At 30.6% G+C, this 17512-nt stretch overlaps 1 protein-coding gene and 2 long non-coding RNA genes across 5 annotated transcripts in view; 2 read left to right on the forward strand and 1 right to left on the reverse strand.

Annotated features, from left to right (window-relative positions):
* Window positions 1-4439, forward strand: part of LOC126713529 (laccase-14-like) — a 37785-nt gene extending 33346 nt beyond the window's left edge. For all 3 annotated transcript variants that reach the window (XM_050413290.1, XM_050413289.1, XM_050413288.1), the window contains exons 3-7: window positions 946-1190; window positions 1352-1477; window positions 2415-3003; window positions 3449-3801; window positions 4089-4439. In XM_050413290.1, coding sequence (XP_050269247.1) covers window positions 946-1190; window positions 1352-1477; window positions 2415-3003; window positions 3449-3801; window positions 4089-4222 — 1447 coding nt within the window. In that variant the 3' untranslated portion in view covers window positions 4223-4439. The remainder of the gene's footprint in view (window positions 1-945; window positions 1191-1351; window positions 1478-2414; window positions 3004-3448; window positions 3802-4088) is intronic.
* An 881-nt stretch (window positions 4440-5320) lies between these two features.
* On the reverse strand, window positions 5321-9069 carry LOC126713534 (uncharacterized). The gene is made up of 2 exons (XR_007651368.1): window positions 8876-9069; window positions 5321-7382 (listed from the first exon to the last, which is right to left on the reverse strand). It is a non-coding gene; the product is annotated as an uncharacterized LOC126713534 (long non-coding RNA).
* A 1657-nt stretch (window positions 9070-10726) lies between these two features.
* On the forward strand, window positions 10727-12434 carry LOC126713531 (uncharacterized). The gene is made up of 2 exons (XR_007651366.1): window positions 10727-11048; window positions 12194-12434. It is a non-coding gene; the product is annotated as an uncharacterized LOC126713531 (long non-coding RNA).
* Window positions 12435-17512: the final 5078 nt, after the last annotated feature.

Below are 17512 nucleotides of genomic sequence, written 5' to 3' on the forward strand. Positions count from 1 at the left end.
GGCTGGCATCAAAACTTGGCTTAAGTTTTTAGATAAAAAAGCAACCTTATCTCAAAACTGTGGAGCCCACTGGTCTTAGGAACCCGTGTGTAAGTAAAAAAAATTACCCAGGCATTGAAGAAAGAGAAAAAAAGATAAAATAAATAAAAGAAATAAAGAAAGAGAGTTGTTGGGTGGAGTGTGATTGAGACTAGACATTGCAGCGGTCCCACATAGATGCAAAGAATTACAATGATACCACCGTAGCACATTTCTCATCTCTTAAAAACAACTTTGTTTTCAATTTTAACTATTCAAAGAGTTCGTGTTTGGATATAATTTATTTTTGTTAAAATTGAAAATATTGTAATAAAATAATTTTTAAATGTGTGAATAATATCATAAAACAACTTTGTTTTCAATTTTAACTGTTCAAAGAGTTCGTTCGGATATAATTTATTTTTGTTAAAATTGAAAATACTGTAATAAAATAATTTTTAAAGGTGTGAATAATATCATAAAACCCATTTTTAATAATTTTAAATGTGTAAACAGTATTCTAAACAATGATAAATAGTGAGTAAACAGTAATTCTTATCTCCTAACAAAGTTCAAACCTGTGAGGAAATTTAAAAAAAAAAAAAAAAAAAAACGCAGAACACAAAACGCAGACGCAATAATTTCTATCCAAACCACACCTGACTCAATTTTTTGAGATTTGAGTTATGAAAATTAAAAAAAAAAAAAAAAATTAACCAAACAAGTAAGTCGGGTGTGGGACCTATGAAAAGTAAATAATGAGTGATAAAAATTAAGTGATAAGTGATAAAAATTGAAACTATAGTAACTAACACTTGAGATCCTACTGCTTTATCCGTTAATCTTTAAAGAATTTATTGAATGATACAATTATATGGAATAAAACTTATAAAGCTGATGAACACTTCTTTTTTATTTTTAAAACAGGCACGGAGTTAAGCAACCAAGAAATCCATGGTCAGATGGTCCTGAAAATATTACCCAGTGTCCAATTAAACCAGGAAAAAAATTCACTTATGAGGTTGTATTTTCTAATGAAGAAGGAACGCTTTGGTGGCATGCCCATAGTGACTGGTCGCGTGCAACAGTTCATGGCGCAATTGTTATCTCTCCTAAAAATGGAACCTCTTATCCATTTCCAAAGCCCTATGCTGAAGAAGTAATTATATTGGGTATAATTTAGTAATGGCTAGTGGCCATAACTTATTTTCAGAGAGGATATAATGGCATATATATACCATATAACTGGGAGGATTGCAAAAGATTAACTGGAAATTAAATGTATGCTAAGTTTGTACTTATACATCTAAATCTTCCTTTTTATACATTGCAGCGGAATGGTATAAGGGAGATGTGAAAGAAATAATCGATGAAGCTACAGCAACCGGTGCTGATCCAAATGTATCAGATGCCTTCACTCTTAATGGCCAACCAGGATATCCAAACAATTGCTCTATTGGTATGAATTTCTTTCCAAATATATCATGGGGAAAATTTTTTTTCTAAAAAATAAAAATTGTTTTATAAAAGAGCTTTGATTTTTTCGCATCCAATTGTATCCACATTAGTGCGTTTGAGAACAACTTATTTGCGGTAGCTTATTTGCATAGCGTATTTAGTTTTTGGTAACTTTTATATTAAATGTATGACAAAAAACTAAAACTTAGATAATTTGCAAAAGAAACTGAGATTAAAAAAGAAAAAAAGAAAAAGAAGAAGTAGGGGCCAATCGCACACTCGCTCCATGTCCATACTCAAAAAAAAAAAAAAAAAAAAAATTGTATAAAATATGGTTTACTAGCATGAAAGTGTAAACATTGTGTGAAATACTTTACATCCGGGTGTTAGCAACAATAATTTCTCTTATAAAAGAAAATGCTCTTGTAAATGATTTTTCTTCCCTTATTTGGGGGGAAAGCAAAAACAATACCTACCACTGATAGTTGGAAAACGTTGGATATGATTTTAAGAGTTGTGTTCAAATTACATTACTCAAAATATTTTATTGGATATCAATTTTGACAAAGCTATTGTTAAATTACATTTTTTTTTCTTATACCTTACATATTTGCTAAAATTTTAAAGAAATGGAAATCACAAACTATGTCATATATCAAATATTTTAATATTTAGATTTTATATTTTAAAATTAAGTGTAAAAGATAGTTTCCTTAATCAAATAGTCAATAAAATTTGATTTATATGAAATTTGATATGCAATGTGTTAAGAATATTGGGATGGGAATATATAATGTCAAGGTCGGATTTTCAAAATTTTATTCCAATAAAGAGTTATTATGTTGTCTAACATTACTTAAAGTTATATCGGTTATAACTCCATCTTAACCCCTTCTTTAATTAAACTACAATTAATTGATCATATTTTCATGCTTCAGCAACAACATATCGTCTACGAGTTATTAAAGGAAAGACCTATCTTCTCCGCCTCATCCACGCCGGCATGAATGAAGAAATGTTCTTCGCCATTGCACATCACAAGCTCACAGTTGTTGCACAAGATGCTTCATACTTAAAACCCATAAACACTAGCTACGTCATGATAACTCCAGGACAAACAATGGACATTTTGGTCACAGCAAACCAGTCTCCAAGCCATTATTACATAGCTGCTCGTCCTTTCTTTGACTCTAATGCTCCATACGACAATTCCACCACTACAGCAATTCTTCAGTACGTAGGCAATTATACTCCTCCATCCTCTCCTTCCTTTCCAACCCTTCCTAATATTACTTCCAAGTCTGCTGCTGACAACTTCACAACTCGCTTAAGAGCTTTGGCGAGCAAAGATCACCCAATTAGTGTCCCAACTGGAGTTGATGAACGGATATTTATCACAGTTTCTGTAAATCAGTTAACTTGTGATAAAGCTGTGTGTGGGGGTCCAAATAATTCCATTTTAGCAGCTAGCTTAAACAACATAAGCTTTTCGACCCCAAAAATTGATATACTACAAGCATACTACAGGTTGGTACTGCCATATACTTATGTTGTTAGTATTAATTTGTGCGTAAAACTTAAAAGACAGTATATATTTTAGGTGTAGTATCTGTATATTAGATTTATAAAATGAATTATCTTTGGAAATGATTACATTGTTTGTGTTTTAATGATCAATGCAACTAGAAATTTGAATTTAATTGAAGAACTTTAATATAATGTACATAAGTTTTCCCCTTAATTTGGTGATTGTGCTTATAACTAGAAACAATGTTTACAAAAAATTTAGGCATATAATATTCTTTTAAAGAAAAATTCACAATTATTAATATTGTCTAATGTGATTGATACATAATATATTATAGAAAAAAAAAAAAAAAAAGTGTCAATGGTGAAAGTAATTATGTAAACAGTTGTGAAAAATGTTCAAATATTGCTCCAATTTTATTGTATCTTCAAAATCATTTTACAGGAATCTGCCCAACGTTTATGAAAGTAATTTCCCAAATCGGCCACCTTTTCTTTTTAACTTCACGGGAGATTCAAACGATAACTTACTACTCCCAAGCACAGGAACAAAGGCAAAGATCATAGAGTATGGTAAAAGGGTGGAGATAGTGTTCCAAGGAACTAGTATTGGGAATCCAGAGAATCATCCTATGCATTTGCATGGTTTTAGCTTCTATTTGCTTGGAACAGGTTATGGGAACTTCAACAAAACCACTTCCCCCAAGACTTATAACTTGATTGATCCACCAGAAGTCAATACCTTTGGAGTTCCTAAGAATGGATGGGCTACTATTAGATTTGTTGCTAATAATCCCGGTACTCTCTCTCTCTCTCTCATATTAGTCACGATGAATGATAAATGTATATGCATATGATGATAATACATCAATGCACTTATGACCAAATCATTTTTGAAATTTTTTTTCACAACATGATAAAGTGGTTGACTATGAGTAATTAGACAATCACATCCATGTAAATTTACTCATTTTTTTAATCCATTAATCACAATCAATCACTTTATAATTGTGATAGCTTTATTGTAGCACAAAACCCGTGTCCCTAAATTTTCTCTTGTTACTGACATTTATAATATTCTTCAGGTGTATGGTATATGCATTGTCATTTGGAAAGGCATGCAACCTGGGGTATGGACACTGTCATCATAGTCAAGAATGGGACCACCAGCGCAACAAGCATTAGGCCACCCCCTGCTAATTTGCCTACTTGTTCCTAATGCGGGAAAATTTACTGTTTTAATGTCAAAAGGACTTAAACAGTAGAACCTGATTTCAATGAGGTCTTTGAAGAATTAAAGTAAGTAAAATTATGCAATGTTAGGATATGTGCCATTTAAATCCTATTGTATGATGTTATATATGACATTATGTTGTGATTAATAAATTTGTTTTATTATTATCTAAAATAATGGTAACATGAATATTTGGATATTATTATATAGTCCATGAGATGCTTAGTATGTGATTTATGTAATTTAGTTACAGAAAATATAAATCATAAGTTCTTTGTAAACTCAGAATTTTAGTTCGTAGTCGGTGATGAAATTGGGCATTTCTTCTGCAAAGACTATAACATATCAACTAAAATGATTTGTCTTGATCATGGAAGTGGAGACTTCTAGTTAATATGTTTTAAGTGTTAAGACATATTGAACTGGACTGCTGTGAGAATTATTATTCTACTAACGACTGTCAAATGAATAATAAATCTCATAGTTTCTATTTACATCAACTCTTAATCTTGAGAGAATAATGAATCTGATTATGAAGTGTAGGTTGATTTAATATATTAGGAGTGAGATCTAAAGTCACGATCAAAACCTCAGTATGTTAGACAACTACATTTAGTGTTGAAGGAACATATATTCTTAAGATTAAATTCATAATTTCTTAATGGAGATATAAAATATTCCCTTAAAATAAGTTTAACGGGTTTGGTTATTCAGAGTGTTAAGCCTAACCACTTTAGTAAGGAATTACTAAAGTATAAATTTATAAAATTGGATTTCATAAATATATGATGAATAACTTAAAGGATTAAACTGGGTACTCGAGGATTAAGATGTAGTAATTTTCAAAGCAGCAGTTAACATTCATGACTTTGTATTACTACGAATATTTTAATGAATGAGTTGAATGTATGATAAAATCTTAGGATATAATTTATTAATAAGGTCTAGAGTGCAATTATATTTATATAGTGGTATTAAATATAATTAATGGTAATTTTGAGCTTGTCAAGAGTTGATAGAAAGACCCGAAACCCATTGGAGCTAGTGTTTTATTTGTCCATTTTGGTCCCACTCCAAGCCACATACTAAAGTCCAATTGGAATAGCTTAAAAGGCTAGTCCAATTAGATAATCAGTTATATATAAAAAGAGGAACATACAAAATTTTATTATTATAATGAAATGGTGTGTATGTGAGTGTAAGCCACTCTTTTATTCTTCCTTGAATACATATATATATAAACTGATTGAGAGACCACACTTCTTGGGCATAAGTGGAATTGGAGTGAAGATTAAAAATGTTCCCAAGTACTTCCAATCTTTGTTTTTGAATTTCACTGTACCAAGGCATGCTCTCTTATTCTTAAATTTTGAAATTTACATACTATATGTTGTCAATTGCGAATGAAATAGATCCGTTGAGTTTCTGCTGCTTATATTTTGTATGCGATACAAACCATGTTTTTCCAACATGCAATTGAGGTGGTTTGAACAGTAATTCTAGAAAAATATTGGGAAGCCTTGTACGATTGTACGAAAATTTTCTTCTTGATATATCTGCTTATATTAATATAAAATTTCGATAACATATTTTATCTAACTTCAATATTAGTGTCAAAATACCAATATGGATACTAAAATGTCAAAATTTGCATTTTTAGCCTAGAAAAATAAGGAATTACTTTGTAGAAAGGAAATTTTTTTGACCAATCACAAATTACAATGTTTTACCATCAAGTCCACGTAATACATTCAAAGCGGCCAATTACAAGATGCCACATGGTACTTAGTGGGTTTCATTGTCACTATTCAAAGACCAATGGAAATAGTCCAAATGTCATTTAATAGAAATTATAAACAATATCTAAAAGCCAATCACACTTCGACATGTGTTGATATTTAATTGAAAATGATATGAGTAGTTTAATTAAATATTGTTATGTGTTATTTTAAATAAAGACACTTTTACTAATCAAATAATGTCATATGTTCCTTAGAGAACAAGACATAAAAGTCCATCCATTTAAATTATGATATGTGTCAACAGTTAGAGTTAATCATGTGTCATCACACCACCCCAAGACTCCTATAAATAGAGGTTTTCTTGAGTCACGAGGAAACATATTCAGAAGTCTCGAAACTTTGCTAGAATCAAACTCTAAAATCTCCAAGAACTTCAACATTTGAATACGAAGAGCATTTAAAGAGAAATCATTCAAATAATTTTTTAAGATCTCAAAGTTCACTTGAATTAAGCTCAAAGCCTTTGGAAACTCCAAGATACTACAAAATAGTGAAACTCTATAGATTCAAGCCTCTAAAGTCCCGAAATACTTCCACCACAAATCTACAAATATGATGAACATTCATCCAAATCATCATTCCAAGTTTCAAAGTTTTATTCAAATCAAGTTTCAAAACCTCTAGAAACTTCCAAGACTTTGATCCATAAAAAATTCATCAGATTCAAGCTTTAAAACCCCAAAGAACTTTCACCATAAATCTTTGGAAAAAAAAAAAAAAAAGGAACATTGGAAGAACACACAAAGAACGCGAAAAACAAGAAGAAAGAGAAGTCTTTAACAAGCACATAACTAGAGATTGGAGGGGATTAAGAATGAGATTGTGGGTTTTGTTGGTGGTATTGCTGTTGTTGATCTTCTTGGGATTGAGATTAAGGTTTTTTTTTTTTTTTTAATTATGATTTTTCCTTCAAAATTAAGATATTATCATTATTATTTTACGTTTTTAGACCTCTTAAAACACAAGAAGTTTAACCTAGTTATTTAGCCAAGTGATTACTTAGATAAATTATTCAGATCTAGGTTAATACATTCAAATCATATCATGTAAATAATGCAAAAAGGTAAATAACACAACGATATAATAACCCAGGAAAACCAAACCGGTAAAAAACCTAGGGAAGATTTAACCTAGCTATCTTCAAGGTAAAACAGATCCACTATGAAAGAATTGAAGTTTGTACAATAAGACTTAAATCACTAACATTCTATTGCTACCTTGAGTAGAAAACTTACTACCACGATCACGTGACAGCTTCGAGTCCATGGACTACTTCTTTCCTTAATCCATTGCAACCACAAGTACTCCTACTTGTGTTTTTCTTTAAGCTCTTGAAACAGCAACTGAAGAGATCATCAAGTTCTTGACATCAATCTTGATCTTAATAATCCTAAGTGTGTATAAAGATAAACACCTCTAGATCTCACAAGAGATTCAACAGACATCATATCAACAACCTCCAAAACGTAGTTAGGGTTTTTCCTTTTATACTTGAAGTAAAACATAAAATCCTACACGTCATATGGGCTTGGGTTGAGTTGGAAATTCTGCAGAAAAAATAATCTGCACGAGATTCGATCGATCAAGTCTAATTTTTGATTGATTGAGCCTTGCAGATTTAGTCCAATAAATCCTGCAATCACTTGATTCCAACTTCACACATAAACACACTTTGAGCAGCCTAAATCTAGACTCTAAGTTTTGATCAAGGTTTGCCAACACATTACACATTGAAGTTCTAATACATTTAGTTCCTAAAGTCTTAGAACCTAACAATTATTATTCATTTAGATGCTTGTCGGCATATGTGCTTGTCCGTGGGTTCCCTTCTTTTTTGCACATGACATTGCATATTCTAGGGAATACACCTCAACCGAGTGGACAAGAGACAAAAGGTTTAGTGGGAGTCACCACCTGGTTTAAATCCAGGAACTAAATGTTAGGTCCCTTGTGGAGGGCTTTATATATCTAGATTCTAGGTCTGGAGTTAAGGTACACAGGAATGGGAAGGTATTAGGCATACAATCTTGCCTAGCCCGTGGGCCGGCCTCTACTTATTTTGTTCCATATACTAATTATATTTAAAGAATCCTCTAACAAGCTACCCTAAACATGCACGCGTGTACACACTCTAGTTCTATGACATACAACACCCAAGCATACATCTATGCATATATCCACATACATCCACATCATATCACATCTCATCCTTATCATCATGTAGCATACATCAAAATATGGCAACAAGCACACTTCATCTCATCATATGGCAGCAACATGGATCTCATCAGTACATGTTCATCATCCTATCAAATCATTTATATCACACATCAAACAAGTTCGTCATATTCATACAATATTCATTATGTTCATATATGCATGTTGATATTCATATGCATGTACTTACCTCACTGCTTCACAACACATCCATACATAAATGCATGTTCATGTTCATATGTGTGTTCATGTTGACATTCAAGTATTCAAACCATAATTAAAACAAACTAAGCATGTAAGACATGTTATTAAAGGCCTAGGCATGTGATACTAAACAAACATAGAAGTTAAAACATGGAATAAAACTAATTAAAATGCATCAAAACTGAAAAATAGACAAATATGGGTATTCTAAGTTAAGCCTGCGTGCACATGCGTACACAAAGATGAACTTGCGTATGTAACCCAACCTAGAACACAGCATACAACACTCAACTTAAATTACATCTAAACTTAACCAAGAATGCTACTAACCAATAAGCAAATAAACCTGAGTTACAAAGCAGTAAATTGAAACAATAAAACAAAATAAAAACTAGAGGAAAGACAAGAAAATTACCTCAAATAAAACGCTCCTAGAGCTTGATTTTGACTGCTTCCCTCGGCCAATCTATAAAACAAAGACTTAAAAAGCTTCAGTAAATGTTTTACTAAGGGGCTTAGACCAATAAATAGTCTCGACCAATAAAACTTTAGTTTAGAAGTGTTTTAAAGAAAAATTCCCTGTGTGTGTTTTGGGAAAAACGTTTAAGATGCCATTTATAGTGTCAAGAAGTGCTATAAAGCTCTTCCCAAGCAATGTGGGATTTGCTCTGCATACATTTTTTTCATAAACACTCCTTACATAACTCTGCCAATTTCACTTATGTACGCAAGCTCGAGAAGCTACGTATGCGGGTTGTGTTCATGCATACATAAGGCCAGGGTTTTACAAGGTTTTTAAAGCACCAAAACTTCCTTCAACTTAAACTTTCTTTAGCTAGGCCCTTGCCCATTCATGGACCTTTTAGTGATATTGTCCTTGGAGAACGAGGACTCGAGTCGTAAGGGGTGTAAAATGAAGTGTCTACAATATTGACGCAACATTTTTTAAATGTCAAATATAAATTTTTATTATTACTTTAGTAGCCACATAAGCTTCAAGTGTGCTAACAGTGCAAGTCATGTGCCACGTAGACATTTTTCATTGTGACTTGATGGTAAGGACTAACTTGATAGCAAGTTAAAAATAACATTGACAAAATTAATTTAATTGTTAAGAAGAAGTAAAAACCAAATTGAAAGTGACCCAAAACGTAAAGATCAAATGGTAATTTCTCCTCAAAGAAAAAAAAAAAAAAAAATAGAGTGTCGATCAGCACTTAGATTGCCAATATCGGCACTCTGAATCTAACAAGAGTGCCAAACATGTGGAAAGAGAGTAAATTAAATCGATATACATAGCACGGTGCTATGTAATATAGATTATTTATAGATAATATAGTCTAATCCAATGACAATATTCTCTGCTCTGGATACCTGGTGGCAATAAAAAAAGTACATGTTTACATGGAGTACTTGAACTGCAAGTCCTAACTTACAAAATCCATGGGTTTACAACACGTCGAAGCCCAAGGATGTAATATATCTCTCTGTAGAAGCTCAATTCACGGGAATAAATCATTAGGGGAAAAAGATGTTACATATATACTATTACACACACATTTAGCAAAAAAATAATTGAACTCGTAACTTAAAGTCATAATTTTCAAATGATCGAATTTAGATGTCTTTTACGTGACGTGTATGTAAATTTGTGTAATAAACACGGCTCAACCATTAACTTTGTGACTACGTCAGTAACAATAATGTCTAAAGGCAGATCAGTAGCTATTAGAACTCCTCATGTGTTGGGGAGGTGGGTTTTGTCAAATCCTTTTGGAGGTTTCTATGATATGTACGCTGATAACTCCTGTTAATGTTTCCCGCTTGAAAGTATAGGGCCCTGGTGATAGGCCTATAATGAAGTTATGTACTTTAAGCTTGTTTCAACTCTCTTTCTCTTTCATTTTTAGTATTAGAAAAGGAACTTACGATATTTTTCTTTTATTTTTATTATTTATTTTAATGTTCAATCTTAATGATACTAATGAAATACTTTCTTTAATATATATATATATATGTACCATTTTTATTCATTCTATACATCGTATAGTATACTGCTAGTTTATGAGGATAAAGTTTACTAATTTAGCAAGGTATTAACTGAGACAATACAAGATTTAAAATGCTATGGTTTGTGAAACAAAGGAATATTAACTATTGGAAAGTCACGTAAATGATGCAGTACATCTTTTGTACTTCACATTTAGTACTACAAAATTATAACATCCTATAAAAATCTTGCAAACCCCATGACCTGCCTTCAAATTGTTCAAACCACTTCACTAGATTTCCACCTTCAAGTGCTTCTGATCTCCAAAATTTCTCATTATTTGTGAGTTCTATTTCTCATCAAATTCATGCCATATAGTATGGTGTCCCAAAATCTATTTTTCCCCCTTTAGAAGTCCAGTGCCTATTCAGACTTAAAAAAAAAAAAAAAAAACAAAAACAAAAAAAAAAAAAAAAAAAAAAAAAAAAAACAACAACAACAACAACAGTGCTCGAGTAATAGTTTTGATTACATTAATGGAGCACTTGTGTCAACTGGAATCAATGTGAGAATATTGCAGGCAAATCTGATTTATAAGGTAACTTCATAGGTCATTACATTTGTAAGTTTCTTTAGCCAGACAAATTAAATTGTATGTATTTTCTCTATGTATGAAATAAATGATTGTCACTTTATTATTATTTTTTTTTAACTCAAAAAATGATGGTAATATGATATTGTAGTTAGCATGCGCATAAAATTTCCATGTACTGGACATGAAGACAGCTTAAAATATTGATTAAAAACTCTTCCTTGGAAAGCACATGTCCTTATTTCCTTTCTATAGTTTTTTTTTTTTTTTTTATGAACTCCTTTCTATAGTTCTTATATGCTTCAATTATGACTATTTCAATTTTGATCAAAACTATATATGAAATTAATATTACTAACAAGCTGTTGTATCAAAAAAAAAAAAAAAAAAAAAAAAAACTGTCAAGTGACCCACTAATTAATCTTTGTTGTGCAATTCAAAACTCTCTTTCTCTCTCTTTGCTACTACGTGATCAAGCTGTCAAATCAAATGGCCTAATTTTCTTTGTCATTATTTCATTGTCTAGCTAATCGTCATCGAATGCTCTTTTTGCTACACATTTGTCTAATTCCCATATGCCAAAAAAAAATTTTAAAAAAAAAAAAAAAATTAAGACCAGTGCTCTCTGTGTTGTGAGAACCAAATGGCCGAAGCTGTCAATCACTTAATCTCATGGGAACTCAATAGAAAATTTGCAGATGATTTAAAATACATATTGTAGGACAATAATGAAACTTTCAACCATACAATACTTCGTCCTTTGTTAGGGATATACAAATAATTAACTGTTCCATTACCATACTATAATATAATCCTCATAGTGATGTACAATATAACCCACTCAAGTAACCTAATACCGCATGCTATCTTTGTCCTCTTTCTTGTAGAGGTACATAGATTTTATATTCTGATAATCTTATGCTAAAAAAATAAAGAACCAAGCATAATAAATTGCCAACCCGGCCAAGAAAAAAAGATTTGCCACTTGATCACATCGATCGAATCATGTCATGTTCGTGTAATTCTAAAATACATATCCAATATTCTAGTGCCCCTTGTGAACGGTAAAGAGATAATAAATGTTTCATGAACTCTATCCATTTAATATAATTATCATCGACAATGCATCTCACTATCATTAATGCCTCCAGTGTGATAAAGACACCTGACAACTCCCCATGTGCCATCTGCAGAAGGTACGCAAAAAAGTAAAGTAACTTTTATTTTTCGATCTGACCCTCTGTAACATGTTTCACACGTTTATTATTCTAAGGCTGTACAAAACATTATTAAGTACGTTGGTAACATTACAGAGGTATGGGCATAAATGCAAGCTGGTATTTTTTATTTACTTTCTTACTCACCATAAAGCTAATCATGGCTTACCATAAAGCTCATCGTGATACTCCTCCACCATTTAAATTTTGAGAATCTTGGGTTTGAAATGCTATGGGCTAGTCCCTTGTGGAGAGAAGATTTCGCTTTGTTTATTACATTTTTTGAAAACAAAAAAGTGTAGATGATAGTTTAGAGATTGTTTGGTAACGATATTTTAGTAACATTATTTACATTTTTCAAAAATACGCGTGATTAAAAAAAATATAAAAATATATATAATATTATTTAAAAACAAAAAATATATCCTAAAATTACTATACCAAACAAGGTCTTAAAACGTGACTTTTATCACGTGCATCGGTGTACAAAACATATAAAAATATGGGCCCGGTGCTCAAAACACTCACTGACCTATATTCTAAAGCTACCGATGGTAGTTTTTACGAAAAGTATGTGGAGTGAAGGTCCGTTCGGATATCACGTTTATTTTATTAGAAATTAAAAATTTATTACTAAAAATATTGTAATAAAATATTTTTTAAATGATAAAATACTATTCACACTGTATCGTGGGTCTACATTTTTCTTCATTTGTTTACATCAATTTCGTGAGTTTCGCGCTTAAAACGCATGAACAGTACTTAACGCTATAAAACGCGTTATTCAAATGAACGCCAGTTTATTGCTTTTGCTATAAAAAAAAAAAAAAAAAAAGTTTGCAATAGAATATCTACTTCAATATTAATGAAAAAGCACGACAAGAAAATCATAATTAAAGATATGAGTAGGTGAGCTACTCTGTTTATACTTTGTCTTGCGAAAAGAAATTCCACGTTCCCCACCTTTGTGTTTTCCATTCATTGATATCATTGGAGATTGGCTGTCATTTTTGTATCGGTCAATTAAACCCTTTTTCTTTTTTCTTTTCTTTTTTATTTAAGAAACGTCAATTAATCATTGGTTGTTTTACACACATACTTCAACGAATAAAAATTTTAACGTTATCCTCGTTTGTCCCATTATTTCTCTTACCAAAACAAAAAAAATAATAATAATATATAATACCTCAAGCGTAACTCATAGGCTAGATTATTCCTTTTATAATTAACTAATAATAATAATAACTATTAACTGTTTACCGGTTCCTAAAAAAAAAAGAAAAAGAATAATAATAATAATAATAATTCATTTTAAGAAAATTTTAATATCATTTTTATGAAAAAAACTTTCAAAACACTAATTATTTTTTATTCTTTTTTCATAAAAAACTTTTATTTAATTAGATTCTTAACAAATGCGGTACAACACTTATTAACATTTCTCTAATAATAAATAACTGTTTACCAAAAAAATAATAATAAAAGTAATATAACCATTAAGCTGGCCCTTTAAAAAAAAATGTCGGTTCTTTTTTTTAATAGAAAAAAAAAAAAAAAAAAAAGGCCTGTTTTTAGCATTGTCGTTTTTGGCTCATGCCAATACCATGACTATATATATATATATATATATATACCCTCATATTTAATTTTAAATTTATTTTTAAAAAAAATAAAAGTAAAAGTAAGAATAATTTTTTTTTTTTTTTTTTGAGAATCAAAAGTAAGAATAATTAATTGTGGGGCTTTACTGTAACGGTTAGTGATCTAATAAACTAAAGAAGTTAATTAAAAAATTTGCTTGTGGACCGACAATTACCTGAATTTTTTATACTGTACACTGGTAATTTAAATCAGAGTATAAACCACCATGCGAGGAATATTCCAAGCATATTAACTATATGTTACAAAGGGATTTTTATAGTATATTTTATTTTATTTTGTGTGTATCTTAAAAAATACAACTCTCCCAACATGATTTATTAGCGTGTTATCTTAAGAAAATTCAAGTAATCTAGCGAAAAAATTCAAATGATCAACTTTTATCATTTCACATTGAAACGCGTAAAATAGCCACGGTGTTCGTCTTTGCTTGCTTCTTTAATCTTCAGCCACCAAACGTATACTATTCACATTTTATCTAAAGCAATTAAAAATTTATTAAAACTCCAGCATCTTATTGTTGAAGCCTTGAATGCAATTTCTATTTGTTATAGAAGAATTTTGAAGGATACCTTGTGTTCTAGGTGCTACACTAATTAAATACAAAGATAGCAATATATTATATATAGTTGGTCATAACTATTTTTGGTAGCTTTAAGTTTTATATGTTTTTTATGGCAAAAAAAAGAAGAAGTTAATATATATATATATATATATATGTATGTGTGTGTTTTGACACAATCGTATTGAGCATAGAGAAATAAAAATAGAAATAAAAAATGGCTCTCATCCATGTTTACGTTTTTATTTTAGATTCCCAATAGTTTTCCTTCATATTTTTTCTTTCCATCTTTTTATATGAATGACAAATATTTGTTTTATATGACTTGCCAAATACAATATTTGATGATCCAAATATTTTCCTTTTCTTTTTGGAGGTTTTCAATCTATAGCGTTTGCTCCTAATGATAGCTCTTTATCATTAGGCCAAGACACTAATCAGTTTTTGATGTAGGCGGGGATTAAACTTCAGATCTCTTATTTCCTTAATTTATATCCATACTATATCATTAAGCATGGGTTTGGATAATTTTAAAATTAAACTTACTTTCATTGTTAGATTATATACATTTAAAAAAACTTTTCCTTTTTTTATTTTATTTATATAACTACAATTTTATTTATTATTTTGTAAAACTACATAAACAAATAAAAATAAGCTATCCACAAAGACATTAACTGTTGAAATATTAATCTTATTTTTCTTCTGCACTGTTTTATTGTTGTATTAAATAAAAGTTGGTATTTAAATAAGGGGTTGTGATCCAGTGAAACAGCTACACAATTATCATCCCTATGTGAATTTTTTTTTTTTTTTTTTTTTTTTTTTGAGAAAGTGAAATGTAAAAATTGATAAGGTAAAAAAGTAAAAAATACAAAGTAAAAAAAATTACACAATCAACTTTTATATCTCACGTGGAATGGTAATTGTACAATACAATTACCCTAACTATTGCACCAATTCAAATCCGTAATTAAGCTATATATCCAACTTATTTTTCTTGTTATAATTCTAATGTTTCATATTTTGTTTTTTGTTTTTTTTTTCTTTTTTTTTTTTTAATCATAAGAGCATTCACATCTTAAAAACTTAATTTTTTTCTATTTTACATACTTACTTTTTAAAATACCCTATATTATATTATATAATTTACACAATATTTTATTAAAATATAAATTTCTCTTGATTTTTTAAAATTTTTTTTCTTTCTTCACACCTAACAACTATTATCCACTCTCTTTTTCATCATCAGAATATGTAAAAAAAAAAAAAAAAATGCAGAATGAATAATGTTAATGTAAATTTACATGATTACTATAGTAACTATATATTTTTACCTAACTTTGCATAGCCTGATATGAGTGAATTTCATATTTGATTGGCTAAAATGTGGTCATTTTTCTATTGATCATGTTAACGAATGCCCTTATAACAATTGTTAACAAACCATTTTAGGAAAGTTTTTATATTATTTTTATGGTAAATTGAAAAAGTTGTCAAAATATTAATTAATTTTCTTCTTTTCCCATAAAAACTTTCTTAAAAAAGTTCATTAACAAATATCCTCAGGCAATTCGTTAACTTTTTTTTTTTTCTATTATACAAGCACTGATGCGAGTGCTATTATACTGTTATACAACTATACAAGTTATTGGAACCTTATATATATAAAAGACAAAATCAAAATAATATTATCACTCAACCATAAAAATCTTTAATCTCCTTAAAATGTAAATAGTCTAAATGGTGAATTTTGTGGGAAGTTATGAGAAAAACAAAAATATTTTCTCAAGAGATTTTTGAGAATCAAGTTATCCCACCAAATTGGGGTGGTACCAACCTTGTTTGGTACCAAAAGTGGCTTATCCAAAAATGATCACTCAATTTTGACTGATTAGTTTGTGCAATTCTCTCTATAAAGTTGTCTCTCGTATTATTCTACAGCGTCTAAAACCATTTATTGCAACAGTTATTGATCCGTGCCAAGCAGGATTTGTGCCAGGTAGCCAAACAAGTGATAATATTATTCTAGCCCAGGAAATTATACGAACACTGGTGCGTAAAAGAGGACAGGTTGGGTATGTAGCACTCAAATTAGATCTTGAGAAAGCATATGATAAGTTAGAGTGGTTTTTTATCTAGGAGTCTCTAGAATTTTTTCAAGTTCTGCCTGGTCTTATTAAATTAATCATGAACATGATAGCATCAACGAGATATCATATTCAGTGGAATGGCGCACCTCTGTCGGAAGTAAGATCGAGTAGGGGAGTGCTTTAGGGGGACCTGCTATCCTTATATCTCTTTATTCTATGTTTGGAATGCCTTTCCAGTCTTTTGGAAGAGGCGGTTTGAGATAAGAAAATCCACCCTATAGGATTCCATGGGCAAATTCATATCTCCCTTTTTTTTTTTTTTTTTTTTTTTTTGTTGATGATAATTTCCTGTTCACCAAAGCTAAAGTAAATGATTGTCAAAACCTTCGAAGTATGTTACAGAAGTTCTGCAATGCTTCAGGCTAAATTATCAGCACCTATAAATCTCGTACTTGGTTTTCACCCACTACCCCTTGGAGACCGAAAACCCTTATTGCTGGCATCTTTGATATACCAACTACAACACAGATCGGTACTTATCTAGGGACCCCTATATTTACCACAAGGCATACAGCTACTGCATACCAATTTTTAGTAGATAAAATCAAGAAGAGAATTGCAGGCTGGCAAGCAAAATATATTACTATGGCTGGTAGGGCCACATTAATCAAATCCTCGGTGGCTTCAATACCTCTTTATGCCATGCAAACAACATTACTTTCCCAGAAAGTGAGTCGAACACTAGATAGATATAACTGCAAGTTCTTATGGGGAGATACGAATTAGCAATGAAAATGTCACATGGTGAGTTAGGAAACTGTTACGACACCTAAGGATGTCGGGGGGAAGGGGGGGGGAGGGGGGGAGGGGGCGAGGGCTACGAACTACTCGTCATATGAATGTGGAAATTCTTGTGAACCAAGCACGTCTTCAACAGAA

This window comes from Quercus robur, chromosome 2, assembly GCF_932294415.1.
Source record: "Quercus robur chromosome 2, dhQueRobu3.1, whole genome shotgun sequence".
NCBI lineage: Eukaryota > Viridiplantae > Streptophyta > Magnoliopsida > Fagales > Fagaceae > Quercus > Quercus robur.